General features: G+C 43.9%; 1 protein-coding gene across 1 annotated transcript in view; it reads right to left on the bottom strand.

Moving 5' to 3' along the window:
• Positions 1-18,614, bottom strand: part of LOC129842021 (rho GTPase-activating protein 42) — a 197,385-nt gene that overhangs the window by 127,852 nt on the left and 50,919 nt on the right. Inside the window, exons 2-3 of the mRNA XM_055910395.1 lie at positions 13,775-13,948; positions 3,658-3,677 (exon numbers count right to left, since the gene is read on the bottom strand). Coding sequence (XP_055766370.1) covers positions 3,658-3,677; positions 13,775-13,948 — 194 coding nt within the window. The remainder of the gene's footprint in view (positions 1-3,657; positions 3,678-13,774; positions 13,949-18,614) is intronic.

The following is an 18,614-nucleotide window of genomic DNA, read 5'->3' as shown; positions in this document are numbered from 1 at the left end:
CAAAACAAAAGCAGGGAACTTATAAATGCCTACATCAGATTCAAGATTCTGGAAAAATGCCGCATCGATCATGACGAAGGTCTGCGTAGTCAAACTGCGTAACACAACGAGAAGAAGAACCAGGGATGTTCTCAAGCGGCTTGAAAACAAGCTTTTAGAGAAACAGAAAGTTGCACTAACAACTACAAGGAGCAGTTATCATCAGATATGTGGATGATCAGGGCTTTATTTAATCATGTTCCCTTATTAAAAGGTGATGACAGCTCCACCCCACTACCATTGTCTACTCTCTCCTGACATTAACTGAAGACCCAAACTGTTACAGACCTATATCTATCCTACCCTGCCTTTCTAAGATCTTCGAAAGCCAAGTTAACAAACAGATCCCCGACCATTTCGAATCCCACCGTACCTTCTTCGCTATGCAATCTGGTTTCCGAGCTGGTCACGGGTGCACCTCAGCCCCGCTCAAGGTCCTAAACGATAGCATAACCGCCATCGATAAAAGACAGTACTGTGCAGACATCTTCATTGACCTGTCCAAGGCTTTCGACTCTGTCAATCACCGTATTCTTATCGGCAGACTCAACAGCATTGGTTTCTCAAATGACTGCCTCGCCTGGTTCACCAACTACTTCTCAGAGTTCAGTGTGTCAAATCGGAGGGCCTGTTGTCCGGACCTCTGGCAGTCTATATGGGGGTGCCACAGGGTTCAATTCTCGGGCCGACTCTTTTCTCTGTATATATGAGTGATGTTGCTCTTGCTGCTGGTGATTCTCTGATCCACTTCTATGCAGACGACACCATTCTGTATACTTCTGGACCTTCTTTGGACACTGTGCTATCTAACCTCCAAACAAGCTTCAATGCCATTACAACACTCCTTCCGTTGCCTCCAACTGCTCTTAAACGCTAGTAAAACTAAATGCATGCTCTTCAACCGATCGCTGCCCGCACCCGCACACCCGATTAGCATCACTGCTCTGGACAGCTCTGACTTAGAATATGTGGACAACTACAAATACTTAGGGGTCTGGTTAGACTGTAAACTCTCCTTCCAGACTCACATCAAACATCTCCAATCCAAAGTTAAATCTAGAATTGGCTTCCTATTTCGCAACAAAGCCTTCTTCACTCATGCGGCCAAACATACCATCGTAAAACTGACTATCCTACCGATCCTTGACTTCGGCCATGTCATTTACAAAATAGCCTCCAACACTCTACTCAGTAAACTGGATGTAGTCTATCACAGTGCCATCCGTTTTGTCACCAAAGCCCCATATACTACCCACCACTGCAACCTGTATGCTCTCGTTGGCTGGCCCTCGCTACATATTTGTTGCCAAACCCACTGACTCCAGGTCATCTATAAGTCTTTGCTAGGTAAAGCCCTGTCTTATCTCAGCTCACTGGTCACCATAGCAAGACCCACACGTAGCACGTAGCTCCAGCAGGTATATTTCACTGGTCATCCCCAAAGCCAACACTTACTTTGGTCGCCTTTCCTTCCAGTTCTCTGCTACCAATGACTGGAACGAATTCCAAAATCACTGAAGCTGGAGACTTATATCTCCTTCACTAACTTTAAGCAACTGCTGTCAGAGCAGCTTACCGATCGCTGCAGCTGTACACAGCCCATCTGTAAATAGCCCACCCAACTACCTCATCCCCATATTGTTACTTATCCTCTTGCTCTTTTGCACCCCAGTATCTCTACTTGCACATCATCATCTGCACATCTATCACTCCAGTGTTAATGATAAATTGTAATTATTTCATCTCTATGGCCTATTTATTGCCTCACATCCATAACCTTCCACACTTGCACACACTGTACATAGATCTTTTTCTATTGTGTTATTGACTGTACATTTGGTTATGTGTAACTCTGTGTTGTTGTTTTTGTCGCACTGGTTTGCTTTATCTTGGCCAGGTCGCAGTTGTAAATGAGAACTCAACTGGCCTACATGGTTAAATAAAGCTGAAAATAAAAATAAAATAAAAAGCCACGTCTCGCTCATCCACTGGCACATCCATGATTTTACTCCTTGCTTGGACTAACTCATTCCTCTTTTGTCTCACTGTGTAGTGTGTTGTGTTATTGTTTTTTGTCTTCCCAGTCAAATCCGGTCCTGTCTTGAAGTCAAGCCTCTGAACACCTCAACTCAAGCCTCATAGCCTCATTCAATCACTGCTGTGATCCCTTCCCAACACTGTGTAAGTATCCCTCTCATTCCTTCTCCATAATATTGTCTATAAATGTATTTATTAAATGCTTTAGGTTAAAATAATTACTCTTTGACAATTTTTTAAATACACTATGCCATCACGTGCGTTATGCGCCTATGCTGTGGGTCTCCAATCCTCTTCAATTTGTCACCAGCCTCCACTGGTACAACTAAAAACAAATGTGTGCAGTTAAAATTGGCATAAAACCATACACATTTCTTCCCGCAGGGCTGTGTGGTGAGGCAGGGATGCAGCATAAGCCCCACCATCTTCAACATATATATCAACGAATTGGCACTAGAACAGTCTGCAGCACCCGGCCTCATCCAACTAGAATATGAAGTCAAATGTCTACTGTGTGCTACAGATCTGGTGCTTCTGTCCCAAACCAAGGAGGGCCTACAGCAGCACCTAGATCTTCTGCACAGATTCTGCCAGACCTGGGCCCTGACAGTAAATATCAGTAAGACAAAAATAATGGTGTTCCAAAAATGGTCCAGTTGCCAGGACAACAAATATAAATTCTAGAAACTGTTGCCATAGAGCACACAAAAAAACGATACATACCTCGGCCTAAACATCAACATCACAGGTAACGTCCACAAGGCTGTGAACGATCTGAGAGACAAGGCAAGAAGGGCCTTCTACGCCATCAAAAGGAGCATAAAACTCAACATCTCAATTAGGATCTGGCTAAAAATACTTGAATCAGTTAAATAACACATTGCCCTTTATGGTCTGGGGTCCGCTCACCAACCAAGAAATCACAAAATGGGACAAACACCCAATTGAGACTCTGCATGCAGAATTCTGCTAAAAATATACTTAGTCTTCAACACAAAATCCCAAACAAACAATTAGCCCGATACCCACTAATGATCGAAATCCAGAAAACAGCCGTTAAATTCTACAACCACCTAAAAGGAAGAGATTCCCAAACCTTCAATAACAAAGCCATCACCTACAGATGAACCTGGAGAAGAGGCCTCTCAGCCAGCTGGTCCTGGGGCTCTGTTCACAAACACAAACAGACCCAACAAAGCCCCAGGACAGGAACACATTGAGACTCAACCAAATCATCAGAAAACAAAAAGAGAACTATTTGACATAGAATAAGGAATCAACCAAAAAACAGAGCACATTGGAACACTATTTGGCCCTAAACAGAGAGTACACAGTGACAAAATACCTGACCAATGTGACTGGCCCAAAATTTAGAAAAACCTTGACTATGTACAGATGTAGTGTGCATAGCCCTGCTATTGAGAGAGGTTGCCATTGTCACGCCCTGATCTGTTTCCCCTGTCCTTGTGCTTGTCTCTACCCCCCTCCAGGTGTCGTCCATTTTCCTTATTATCCCCTGTGTATTTATACCTGTGTTCTCTGTCCGTTTGTTGCCAGTTCGTCTTGTTCGTTCAAGCTAACCAGTGGTTTCCTGTCAGCTCCTTTCGTTTCCCAGCCTCTCTTTCCTCGTCCTCCTGGTTGATGACCTTTGCCTGTCCTGACCCTGTACCCGCCAGTCTGACCTCTCTGCCTGACCCTGAGTCCGCCTGCCGTCCTGTACATTTTCCTTACCCTGGATTTTCGACCCCTGCCTGCCTTGACCTGTCTTTGCCTGCCCCTGTTGCCACAATAAACATTGTTACTGCGACAGTCTGCATCTGGGTCTTACCTTGATGCCTGTCAGCCATCGGCAGATGTGCACACTGCCCACAAAATGAGGTGGAAACTGAACTGCACTTCCTAACCTCCTGCCAAATGTTTGACCACATTAGAGACACACATTTCCCTCAGATCACACAGACCCACAACAAATTTGAAAACAAATCAAACATTGATAAACTCCCATATCTGTTAGGTGAAATATCGGAGAGTGCCATCACCGCAGCAAGATGTGTGGTCCGTTGCCATGAGAAAAGGGAAACCAGTGAAGCACAAACACCATTTTAAATACAACCTATATTTATCTGTTTATTTAATATTCCTTTCATACTTCAACTACTTGCATCATTGTTACAACGCTGTACATAGCCAATAATATAACATTTCAAATGTTTATATTCTTTAAAAAAAAATTGTTAGTGTAATGTTTACTAATGCTTCCCTTGTTTATTTCCCTTTTCTTGATTGTCTATTCCATTTGCTTTGGCAATGTAAACATACGTTTCCCATACAAATAAAGCCATTTTAATTAAATTGAATTGAGGGTGGGGGGGGGGGGGGGATAGGGGGGAGGAGAAAAAGGGGAAGAGAGAAACAGAGAGAAATAGAGAGAGAGTGGGGGGAGAGAGAGAGAGAGAGAGAAAGAGAGAGAAAGAGACATAGGGAGGATTAAGAGAGAGAAAAGAGAGGGAGAAGAGAGAGGGAGGAAAAAGAGGGGAGAAAGATAGGAGAAAGAGAGAGAGAGAGAGGAGAGGGAAGAGAAAGAGAGAGAGAGGGAGGAGAAAGAGGGGAGAGAGAGAAAGAGAGAGGGAAGAGAAAGAGAGGGAGAGAGAGAGAGACAGGGAGGAGAAAGAAAGGAGAAAGAGAGAGAGAGAGAGAGGAAGAAGAGAGAGAGGATAGAGAGAGAGAGAGAGAGAGAGAGAGAGAGAGAGAGAGAGAGAGAGAGAGAGAGAGAGAGAGAGAGAGAGAGAGAGAGAGAGAGAGAGAGAGAGAGATAGAGAGAGAGAGAGAGAGAGAGAGAGAGAGGGGGCGGGGGGAGAAGAGAAAGAGAGAGAGGGAGGGAGGAGAAAGAGAGGGGGATTAATATGGTCGGTCCACCTTTTGCAAAGTGAAAGTTGGTCAAAATACCATTTTGATTTCACCTAACTAAAAGATTCTATCATAAAGAGCGCACATGTTCAACTTGATGAAAAACTTATTGTCCCCATCTCATGAGGTTAAATAAAACAATTACTGGAGTGTTATAGTACCTATTAAAGTAACAGGGTTGACGATTTCATCTTAAATCAGCCATAAATCCCCTCGTGACAGGGGCAATGGCAGCTTGTTGTATGCAACAGGGAGTGGCAATTGAATGCAAGTTTTACAAGATGTGTAATTGCTTAAACATGTTATCCTAGACCCACTCAGTGTCCCACCACAAAACACCAGAACATGGACCAAAAGTAGAACCAGCTCCCCTGCTTTTACACTGTGATCCGACTAGATGTTCAATGTTTATTTATTTAATTTTTGTTTAAAGAAATAGTTTCACCATATTAAAACGAGAGTTCACGTTGAATTTAAAATATAAATGAATCATTCAATAATCCTCTCCAGAACTGACTTTGTCAAAGCAACACAATAACTATGGCTTTACAATGATGCTGAAACGTGGATTTAGTGGGCTGATATCTTCCTAGACAGGACACAGGGCTGACATCTTCCTAGACATGACACAGGGCTGACATCTTCATAGACAGGACAAAGGGCTGATATCGTCCTAGACAGGACACAGGACTGATATCTTCCTAGACAGGACAAAGGGCTGACATCTTCCTAGACAGGACACAGGGCTGATATCTTCATAGACAGGACACAGGGCTGATATGTTCCTAGACATGACACAGGGCTGACATCTTCCTAGACAGGACACAGGGCTGATATCTTCATAGACAGGACACAGGGCTGATATCTTCCTAGACATGACACAGGGCTGATATCGTCCTAGACAGGACACAGGGCTGATATCTTCCTAGACAGGACACAAGGCTGACATCTTCCTAGACAGGACACAGGGCTGATATCTTCCTAGACAGGACACAGGGCTGATATCTTCCTAGACAGGACACAGGGCTGACATCTTCCTAGACAGGACACAGGGCTGACATCTTCCTAGACAGGACACAGGGCTGACATCTTCCTAGACAGGACACAGGGCTGATATCTTCATAGACAGGACACAGGGCTGATATCTTCATAGACAGGACACAGGGCTGATATCTTCCTAGACATGACACAGGGCTGATATCGTCCTAGACAGGACACAGGGCTGATATCTTCCTAGACAGGACACAGGGCTGACATCTTCCTAGACAGGACACAGGGCTGACATCTTCCTAGACAGGACACAGGGCTGATATCTTCCTAGACAGGACACAGGGCTGATATCTTCCTAGACAGGACACAGGGCTGACATCTTCCTAGACAGGACACAGGGCTGACATCTTCCTAGACAGGACACAGGGCTGACATCTTCCTAGACAGGACACAGGGCTGATATCTTCCTAGACAGGACACAGGGCTGACATTTTCCTAGACAGGACACAGGGCTGATATCTTCCTAGACATGACACAGGGTTGGTTATGTTCAAACACTGTATTTTGGCACTTTATCCCCGTTAGTTCCTCCCAAGGCAGCAGCTACTCTTCCTGGGGATTATTATGGATCCCCGTTAGTTTCTGCCAAGGCAGCAGCTACTCTTCCTGGGGTTTATTATGGATCCCCAATAGTTCCTGCCAAGGCAGCAGCTACTCTTCCTGGGGTTTATTTTGGATCCCCATTAGTTCCTGCCAAGGCAGCAGCTACTCTTCCTGGGGTTTATTATGGATCCCCAATAGTTCCTGCCAAGGCAGCAGCTACTCTTCCTGGGGTTTATTATAGATCCCTGTTAGTTCCTGCCAAGACAGCAGCTACTCTTCCTGCGGTTTATTATGTATCCCCATTAGTTCCTGCCAAGGCAGCAGCTACTCTTCCTGGGGTTTATTATGGATCCCCGTTAGTTCCTGCCAAGGCAGCAGCTACTCTTCCTGGGGTTTATTATGGATCCCTGTTAGTTCCTGCCAAGGCAGCAGCTACTCTTCCTGGGGTTTATTATGGATCCCCGTTAGTTCCTGCCAAGGCAGCAGCTACTCTTCCTGGGGTTTATTATGGATCCCCATTAGTTCCTGCCAAGGCAGCAGCTACTCTTCCTGGGGTTTATTATGGATCCCCATTAGTTCCTGCCAAGTCAGCAGCTACTCCTCCTGGGGTTTATTATGGATCCCCATTAGTTTCTGCCAAGGCAGCAGCTACTCTTCCAGGGGTTTATTATGGATCCCCGTTAGTTCCTGCCAAGGCAGCAGCTACTCTTCCTGGGGTTTATTATGGATCCCCATTAGTTCCTGCCAAGGCAGCAGCTACTCTTCCTGGGGTTTATCATGGATCCCCATTAGTTCCTGTCCAAGGCAGCAGCTACTCTTCCTGGGGTTTATTATGGATCCCCATTAGTTCCTGCCAAGGCAGCAGCTACTCTTCCTGGGGTTTATTATGGATCCCCATTAGTTCCTGCCAAGGCAGCAGCTACTCTTCCTGGGGTTTATTATGGATCCCCATTAGTTCCTGCCAAGGCAGCAGCTACTCTTCCTGGGGTTTATTATGGATCCCCATTAGTTCCTGCCAAGGCAGCAGCTACTCTTCCTGTGGTTTATTATGGATCCCCGTTAGTTCCTGCCAAGGCAGCAGCTACTCTTCCTGGGGTATATTATGGATCCCCATTAGTTCCTGCCAAGGCAGCAGCTACTCTTCCTGGGGTTTATTATGGATCCCCATTAGTTCCTGTCAAGACAGCAGCTACTCTTCCTGGGGTTTATTATGGATCCCCATTAGTTCCTGCCAAGGCAGCAGCTACTCCTCCTGGGGTTTATTATGGATCCCCATTAGTTGCTGCCAAGGCAGCAGCTAATCTTCCTGGGGTTTATTATATATCCCTGTTAGTTCCTGCAAAGGCAGCAGCTACTCGTCCTGGGGTTTATTATGGATCCCCATCAGTTCCTGCCAAGGCAGCAGCTACTCTTCCTGGGGTTTATTATGGATCCCCCATTAGTTCCTGCCAAGGCAGCAGCTACTCTTCCTGGGGTTTATTGTGGATCCCCATCAGTTCCTGCCAAGGCAGCAGCTACTCTTCCTGGGGTTTATTATGGTTTATTAAGTTCTTTCAACTCCAGACCACAGGACACGACTAATCTAAGGTTTGTTCTACTCCAGACCACAGGACACCACTAATCTAAGGTTTGTTCTACTCCAGACCACAGGACACCGTGAAATAGAAGAAGTCAGGCCATGATGAAGAAAACAGCCCCTGTAACTTTGAGAAGAACTAATATTTCTTTATTGCCTCCATCAATCTAGTTGTCTAGCTGTCCCATTGATTCTGTGATTACTGGTGTAATATGTTGTAGGATTTTGAATGTCACGACAGGAAGTGGAGAATGGAAAATCAATACAAGGTCGGCTGAACCCGTCTGCTCCTACAGACAGAGGCTGTGTCCCCAAGCACCCTGAGCCATATCAGAGCCATAGGCCTCTGGATAAAAGTAGCGCACTATATAGGGACTAGAATGCTATTTAGGACACACACACACAGACAGACTTCTGGTGACTCTGGGGGGAAGACGGGAGCATCAAAGTAGATTGGTCCTATGGTTCATCGAGACGTAGACTATGGGTTCACTGTCTGGGTCCAGTCAAGTCAGTCAGAAAGAACAACAGTTACCATTGATGGCCAGACGATCACATCTTTTCTCCTCGGATAGTAATTCTGCTCTCTTGGCCTTTCGCTGTTTGGGAATGGTGGCAAGGGATCACACTTTGAAAAAAAGTGGTATCTGTTTTAAACAGATATCGAACAGTCTGATTCATCGCAACACAATGCAAAGGTGTACAATGTTGCAGCCTCTACAACTAAACAACATCGGAAACTATCAGAAAACAAATCTATGTTATTCTTTGAAATAAATCTAGGTCATTGTCTGAGACCCATTAAATCTATGTTATTGTCTGAGACCCATTACATCTATGTAATTGTCTGAGACCCATTAAATCTCTGTAATTATCTGAGACCCATTAAATCTATGTAATTGTCGGAGACCCATTAAATCTATGTTATTGTCGGAGACCCATTAAATCTATGTTATTGTCGGAGACCCATTAAATCTATGTAATTGTCCGAGACCCATTAAATCTATGTAATTGTCTGAGACCCATTACATCTATGTAATTGTCTGAGACCCATTAAATCTATGTTATTGTCTGAGACCCATTACATCTATGTAATTGTCTGAGACCCATTAAATCTCTGTAATTATCTGAGACCCATTAAATCTATGTAATTGTCGGAGACCCATTAAATCTATGTAATTGTCCGAGACCCATTAAATCTATGTTATTGTCTGAGACCCATTACATCTATGTAATTGTCTGAGACCCATTAAATCTATGTTATTGTCTGAGACCCATTACATCTATGTAATTGTCTGAGACCCATTAAATCTCTGTAATTATCTGAGACCCATTAAATCTATGTTATTGTCTGAGACCCATTACATCTATGTAATTGTCTGAGACCCATTACATCTATGTAATTGTCTGAGACCCATTAAATCTCTGTAATTATCTGAGACCCATTAAATCTATGTAATTGTCGGAGACCCATTAAATCTATGTAATTGTCCGAGACCCATTAAATCTATGTAATTGTCTGAGACCCATTAAATCTATGTTATTGTCGGAGACCCATTAAATCTATGTAATTGTCCGAGACCCATTAAATCTATGTTATTGTCCGAGACCCATTAAATCTATGTAATTGTCTGAGACCCATTAAATCTATGTTATTGTCGGAGACCCATTAAATCTATGTCATTGTCTGAGACCCATTAAATCTATGTCATTGTCTGAGACCCATTAAATCTATGTAATTGTCCGAGACCCATTAAATCTATGTTATTGTCTGAGACCCATTAAATCTATGTTATTGTCTGAGACCCATTAAATCTATGTAATTGTCTGAGACCCATTAAATCTATGTAATTGTCTGAGACCCATTAAATGTATGTAATTGTCTGAGACCCATTAAATCTAGGTCATTCTTGGAAACGTGAATAAGCTCTCCTGCCATTGTGTCTTTAATCCTATTGTTTGTCTGAAGTGCTGATAGGTATTCATAGATGTACCCTGCTATGTATTCCCAATAGTAGCTTCTGTTAGTCAGTCAATAAAAAGCTTTCCAAAAGAAGCCCGAGGCGCTGTGGTCCATGCCTGCTCCTCCCGCTGCTATGGCATAGAATCAGGAATCAGCTCTGTCTATCTGGGCAGACAAATCTTTTATATTTTTATTTATTTATATATATATATTTTGTTTGCCTTCACCTCCCTTATCTCACCTCACTTGTTCACGTTGTATATAGACTTATTTTTCACTGTATTATTGACTGTATGTTTGTTTTACTCCATGTGTAACTATGTGTTGTTGTATGTGTCGAACTGCTTTGCTTTATCTTGGCCAGGTCGCAATTGTAAATGAGAACTTGTTCTCAATTTGCCTACCTGGTTAAATAAAGGTGAAATAAAAAAATAAATAAAAATTACAAAATGAACACGTTATGAATGAGTCAAAATAGCACCCTATTCCCTTTATAGTGCACTACTTTTGACATGAGCCCTATGTCCCTATGAGAGAGATAAAAAGAGAGGAAGAGGAAGTGAGAGGACGACTGGGTAACAGGAGCGGCGCAGCGGTCTAACACACTGCTCCCGAGCGGCGCAGCGGTCTAAGGCACTGCTCCCCAGCGGCGCAGCGGTCTAAGGCATTGCTCCCCAGAGGCGCAGCGGTCTAAGGCACTGCTCCCGAGCGGCGCAGCGGTCCAAGGCATTGCTCCCCAGCGGCGCAGCGGTCTAAGGCACTGCTCCCCAGCGGCGCAGCGGTCTAAGGCATTGCTCCCGAGCGGCGCAGCGGTCTAAGGCATTGCTCCCCAGCGGCGCAGCGGTCTAAGGCACTGCTCCCCAGCGGCGCAGCGGTCTAAGGCATTGCTCCCGAGCGGCGCAGCGGTCTAAGGCATTGCTCCCCAGCGGCGCAGCGGTCTAAGGCATTGCTCCCCAGCGGCGCAGCGGTCTACGGCATTGCTCCCCAGCGGCGCAGCGGTCTAAGGCACTGCTCCCCAGTGGCGCAGCGGTCTAAGGCATTGCTCCCCAGCGGCGCAGCGGTCTAAGGCATTGCTCCCGAGAGGCGCAGCGGTCTAAGGCATTGCTCCCGAGCGGCGCAGCGGTCTAAGGCACTGCTCCCCCCAAGCGGCGCAGCGGTCTAAGGCACTGCTCCCGAGAGGCGCAGCGGTCTAAGGCACTTCTCCCCCCAAGCGGCGCAGCGGTCTAAGGCATTGCTCCCGAGAGGCGCAGCGGTTTAAGGCACTTCTCCCGAGCAGCGCAGCGGTCTAAGGCATTGCTCCCGAGCGGCGCAGCGGTCTAAGGCATTGCTCCCGAGAGGCGCAGCGGTCTAAGGCACTGCTCCCGAGAGGCGCAGCGGTCTAAGGCACTGCTCCCGAGAGGCGCAGCGGTCTAAGGTACTGCTCCCGAGCGGCGCAGCGGTCTAACATACTGCTCCCGAGCGGTGCAGCGGTCTAACATACTGCTCCCGAGCGGCGCAGCGGTCTAACATACTGCTCCCGAGCGGCGCAGCGGTCTAACATACTGCTCCCGAGCGGCGCAGCGGTCTAACATACTGCTCCCGAGCGGTGCAGCGGTCTAAGGTACTGCTCCCGAGCGGTGCAGCGGTCTAAGGTACTGCTCCCGAGCGGTGCAGCGGTCTAACATACTGCTCCCGAGCGGTGCAGCGGTCTAAGGCACTGCTCCCGAGAGGCGCAGCGGTCTAAGGTACTGCTCCCGAGCGGTGCAGCGGTCTAACATACTGCTCCCGAGCGGTGCAGCGGTCTAACATACTGCTCCCGAGCGGTGCAGCGGTCTAACATACTGCTCCCGAGCGGTGCAGCGGTCTAAGGCACTGCTCCCGAGAGGCGCAGCGGTCTAAGGTACTGCTCCCGAGCGGTGCAGCGGTCTAACATACTGCTCCCGAGCGGTGCAGCGGTCTAACATACTGCTCCCGAGCGGTGCAGCGGTCTAAGGTACTGCTCCCGAGCGGCGCAGCGGTCTAACGTACTGCTCCCGAGCGGTGCAGCGGTCTAAGGTACTGCTCCCGAGCGGTGCAGCGGTCTAACACACTGCTCCCCAGCGGCGCAGCGGTCTAACATACTGCTCCCCAGCGGCGCAGCGGTCTAAGGCATTGCTCCCGAGCGGCGCAGCTGTCTAAGGCACTTCATCTCAGCACGAGAGACGTCACTACAGACCCTGGTTCGTATCCAGGTTGTATCACTAGCGGCCGTGATTCCCATAGGGCGGTGCACAATTGACCCAGTGTCGTCCTGGTTAGGGTTTGGCCGGGGAAGGCCATTGATGTAAATAAGAATATGTTCTTAACTGACTTGCCTAGTTGAATAAAGGTTAAATCAAATACATAATGTAGTTGATGATCCCTGGACTACTGTATATAGTCTATTCAGTGGCTATGTGCTGTTTAATCCCTGGACACAGTTAAAGTGGCTATGTGCTGTTTAATCCCTGGACACAGTTAAAGTGGCTATGTGCTGTTTAATCCCTGGGCTACTGTAAATAGTCTATTCAGTAGCTATGTGCTGTTTAATCCCTGGACACAGTTAAAGTGGCTATGTGCTGTTTAATCCCTGGACACAGTTAAAGTGGCTATGTGCTGTTTAATCCCTGGACACAGTTAAAGTGGCTATGTGCTGTTTAATCCCCGGACACAGTTAAAGTGGCTATGTGCTGTTTAATCCCTGGACACAGTTAAAGTGGCTATGTGATGTTTGATCCCTGGACACAGTTAAAGTGGCTATTTGCTTTTTAATCCCTGGACACAGTTAAAGCGGCTATGTGCTGTTTAATCCCCGGACACAGTTAAAGTGGCTATGTGCTGTTTAATCCCCGGACACAGTTAAAGTGGCTATGTGCTGTTTAATCCCTGGACACAGTTAAAGTGGCTATGTGCTGTTTAATCCCTGGACACAGTTAAAGTGGCTATGTGCTGTTTAATCCCCGGACACAGTTAAAGTGGCTATGTGCTGTTTAATCCCCGGACACAGTTAAAGCGGCTATGTGCTGTTTAATCCCCGGACACAGTTAAAGTGGCTATGTGCTGTTTAATCCCCGGACACAGTTAAAGCGGCTATGTGCTGTTTAATCCCCGGACACAGTTAAAGCGGCTATGTGCTGTTTAATCCCCGGACACAGTTAAAGTGGCTATGTGCTGTTTAATCCCCGGACACAGTTAAAGTGGCTATGTGCTGTTTAATCCCTGGACACAGTTAAAGTGGCTATGTGCTGTTTAATCCCCGGACACAGTTAAAGTGGCTATGTGCTGTTTAATCCCCGGACACAGTTAAAGTGGCTATGTGCTGTTTAATCCCTGGACACAGTTAAAGTGGCTATGTGCTGTTTAATCCCCGGACACAGTTAAAGTGGCTATGTGCTGTTTAATCCCTGGACACAGTTAAAGCGGCTATGCGTTGTTTCCTTCTGCATGATGCTGGGAGACCAAAGAGAAAGTAATATGAAGTTTTGGACAAACAAGTGATGCTTCTTGATAATCATTCATTAAAGTGAGCAATTTTCTCCAAAAAACAAATGACTTGCAGGAACATGTGTTTTTTTAGAGGGGGGAATTTTAATTAGTTTGACATTTGATAATGTTAAACCAAACGGACAAAATTAAATAAGACAATGTAACAACTAACGGACTATAGCTCAGAACGATGTCCGAAAAGTTGGAGAGAGGGAGAGAAACCCTCTTCGTTCCGGTCTCGTTGGAGGACTTACCGATATTGACCTCGTCGTCCGTCTCTGCGTCTCCTATACACTCAAACTGGAACTCCTGGAGGGACTGAGAGAACTTCTGGACAGCAGTAGACAGATCTGGGGGAGGCAGAGAGGGTATGTGTCAGACATATAGATAATACACCGATCTGGGGGAGGCAGAGAGGGTATGTGTCAGTCATAGAGATAATACACAGATCTGGGGGAGGCAGAGAGGGTATGTGTCAGACATAGAGATAATACACAGATCTGGGGGAGGCAGAGAGGGTATGTGTCAGACATAGAGTTAATACACAGATCTGGGGGAGGCAGAGAGGGTATGTGTCAGACATAGAGATAATACACAGATCTGGGGGAGGCAGAGAGGGTATGTGTCAGACATAGAGATAATACACAGATCTGGGGGAGGCAGAGAGGGTATGTGTCAGTCATAGAGATAATACACAGATCTGGGGGAGGCAGAGAGGGTATGTGTCAGACATAGAGATAATACACAGATCTGGGGGAGGCAGAGAGGGTATGTGTCAGACATAGAGATATACTGACATTTCTATGGTAGTGATCATTACTGTTGGATGGAGGTAATAGATGGGGATGTGTAATTTCTTGTTTAAATGTCTCCTCTATCATCGCCCAAATGCTAGCTTTTCGGTGGCGCAACTGGGTAAAAACATTTCAGGAGGCTGGTCACCTGCTTGGGAGACAGAGGTCCCCCGGGTTCTAGTCTCGATGTGAGCTATAGAGGGTGGCAGTGCTACGGCTAAGTGAGCAGGGTGACGTATATTATATACCATAATACCATGTAGTATACCATTATAACATGTATATAGTATAACATACATAGTGTAACATTATACCATGTATATAGTATACCATTATACCATGTATATAGTATACCAGTATACCATGTATATAGTATACCATTATACCATGTATATAGTATACCAGTATACCATGTATATAGTATACCATTATACCATGTATATAGTATACCAGTATACCATGTATATAGTATACCATTATACCATGTATATAGTATACCATTATACCATGTATATAGTATACCATTATACCATGTATATAGTATACCATAATAACATGTATATAGTATAACATACATAGTATACCATTATACCATGTATATAGTATACCATTATAACATGTATATAGTATAACATACATAGTATACCATTATACCCTGTATATAGAATACCAGTATACCATGTATATAGTAAAGCACTATACCATGTATATAGTATACTATTATACCATGTATATAGTATTCTATTATACCATGTATATAGTATACTATTATACCATGTATATAGTATACCATTATACCCTGTATATAGTATACCGATATACCATGTATATAGTATACCATTATACCCTGTATATAGTATACCATTATACTATGTATATAGTATACCATTATATCATGTATATAGTATACCATTATACCATGTATATAGTATACCATTATACCATGTATATAGTATTCCATTATACCATGTATATAGTATTCCATTATACCATGTATATAGTATTCCATTATACCATGTATATAGTATACCATTATACCATGTATATAGTATACCATTATACCATGTATATAATATACCATTATACCAGCTATATAGTATATAGTATAACATACATAGTATACCATTATACCATGTATATAGTATACCATTTTACCATGTATATAGTATACCATTATACCATGTATATAGTATTCCATTATACCATGTATATAGTATACCATTATACCATGTATATAGTATTCCATTATACCATGTATATAGTATACCATTATACCATGTATATAGTATAACATACATAGTATACCATTATAACATGTATATAGTATACCATTATACCATGTATATAGTATACCATTATACCATGTATATAGTATACCGATATACCATGTATATAGTATAACATACATAGTATACCATTATACCATGTATATAGTATACCATTATACCATGTATATAGTATACCATTATACCATGTATATAGTATACCATTATACCATGTATACAATATACCATTATACCAGCTATATAGTATATAGTATAACATACATAGTATACCATTATACCATGTATATAGTATACCATTATACCATGTATATAGTATACCATTATACCATGTATATAGTATTCCATTATACCATGTATATAGTATTCCATTATACCATGTATATAGTATACCATTATACCATGTATATAGTATTCCATTATACCATGTATATAGTATACCATTATACCATGTATATAGTATGACATACATAGTATACCATTATAACATGTATATAGTATACCATTATACCATGTATATAGTATACCATTATACCATGTATATAGTATACCGATATACCATGTATATAGTATAACATACATAGTATACCATTATACCATGTATATAGTATACCATTATACCATGTATATAGTATACCATTATACCATGTATATAGTATACCGATATACCATGTATATAGTATACCATTATACCATGTATATAGTATACCATTATACCATGTATATAGTATACCATTATACCATGTATATAGTATACCGTTATACCATGTATATAGTATACCATTATAACATGTATATAGTATACCGATATACCATGTATATAGTATACCGATATACCATGTATATAGTATACCATTATACCATGTATATAGTATACCATTATACCATGTATATAGTATACCATTATACCATGTATATAGTATACCATTATACTATGTATATAGTATACCATTATACCATGTATATAGTATACCATTATACCATGTATATAGTATACTATTATACCATGTATATGGTCTGTGGCAGCAGCATGGGGCTAAATGGACACAACAAGGCTAGTCTTTTACAAACTGTCGTTCTTGCTATTATATACAGTAGGTTAGGGGGAACAGGCTAGTCTTTTACAAACTGTCGTTCTTGCTATTATATACAGCAGGTAAGGTGTAACAGGATGTGTTAAATGAGCCATACAGATATAATTCAAAGCAACATGGAGGTTTCAGCGCCGAGAGCATGATAATCATCAGTAGTAATTATATATTACCTGACCTCTCTCAATTATCTTTATCCCAGTCAGTGGAAGGTGAGCGTTGGTCTCTGATATTAAAGAGAACAGGTATTTAACCCTCTTCAATCAGAGACGCTGCTCTGTGTGTGGTGTGTGTGTGTGTGTGTGTGTGTGTGTGTGTGTGTGTGTGTGTGTGTGTGTGTGTGTGTGTGTGTGTGTGTGTGTGTGTGTGTGTGTGTGTGTGTGTGTGTGTGTGTGTGTGTGTGTGTGTGGGGGGGAATGTCTATTGAGTTGGAAGTGAACTATTTGTATGTTTTATATAAGGATATTGCATTTTCTTACTAAGAGTATAACAATTGTCATTCCTGAACATTACTTTATGTGTAGATCCCACACCAAGGTCAAGTCACCGTGCTAAAAACACATTTTCTACTGACAAATATGACACATCTATTGTTCTCTCTCTCCTCCACTTCTCTCTCCCACTCTCTCTTTCTCTCTCTCTATGTCCCTCTCTCTCTCCTTCTCCCTCTCTTTCTCTCTCTCTCTCTCAATCCCTTCTTTCTGTCCTACTCTCTGTCTCTCTCTCTCTCAATCCCTTCTCTCTGTCCTACTCTCTCTCTCTCTCTGTCCTACTCTCTCTCTCTCTCTGTCCTACTCTCTCTCCTTCTCCCTCTCTCTCTCTCTCAATCCCTTCTCTCTGTCCTACTCTCTCTCTCTCTGTCCTACTCTCTCTCTCTCTGTCCTACTCTCTCTCTCCTTCTCCCTCTCTTTCTCTCTCTCTCTCTCAATCCCTTCTCTCTGTCCTACTCTCTCTCTCTCTCCTTCTCCCTCTCTTTCTCTCTCCCTCTCTCTCTCTCTCAATCCCTTCTCTGTCCAACTCTCTCTCTCTCTCTGTCCAACTCTCTCTCATTATCCCTCTCTTTCTCTCTCTCTCTCAATACCTTCTCTCTGTCCTACTCTCTCTCTCTCTCTCCCTCTCTTTCTTTCTCTCTCTCTCAATCCCTTCTCTCTGTCCTACTCTCTCTCTCCTTCTCCCTCTCTTTCTCTCTCTCTCTCTCTCTCAATCCCTTCTCTCTGTCCTACTCTTTGTCTCTCTCTCTCAATCCCTTCTCTCTGTCCTACTCTCTCTCTCTCTCTCTCTCTCCTCCCCCTCTCTCTTCTTCTCCCTCTCTTTCTCTCTCTCTCCCACTCACTCTCTCTCTCTATGTCCCTCTCTCTCTCCCACTCACTCTCTCTCTTTGTCCCTCTCTCTCTCTCTCTGTCCTACTCTCTCTCTCTCTCCCACTTACTCTCTCTATGTCCCTCTCTCTCTCTCTGTCCTACTCTCTCTCTCTCTCCCACTCACTCTCTCTCTTTGTCCCTCTCTCTCTCTCTCTGTCCTACTCTCTCTCTCTCCCACTCACTCTCTCTATGTCCCTCTCTCTCTCTCTCTGTCCAACTCTCTCTCTCTCTCCCACTCACTTTCTCTCTCTCTCTCTCTCTCTCTCTCTCTCTCTCTCTCTCTCTCTCTCTCTCTCTCTCTCTCTCCCACTCACACTCTAACTCTCTTTCTTTGACATTCACATCTTCAATTCAAAAGACTCTGGTAATGGAGGTATGTGGGATAACTGCACACATTAAAGAGAAACTGTTGAAACTGTAAGTGCTGAACTTCTGATGTTCCTGAGAACACGATGGGGAACTATTGTGGGAAAGTGTTGTGTTGTTG

The sequence above is a fragment of the Salvelinus fontinalis genome, unplaced genomic scaffold (genome assembly GCF_029448725.1).
Source record: "Salvelinus fontinalis isolate EN_2023a unplaced genomic scaffold, ASM2944872v1 scaffold_0006, whole genome shotgun sequence".
In the NCBI taxonomy this organism is placed as follows: Eukaryota; Metazoa; Chordata; class Actinopteri; order Salmoniformes; family Salmonidae; genus Salvelinus; species Salvelinus fontinalis.
The sequence above is the reverse complement of the archived record's forward strand: the minus strand, read 5'-3'. Positions and strand labels throughout refer to the sequence as shown.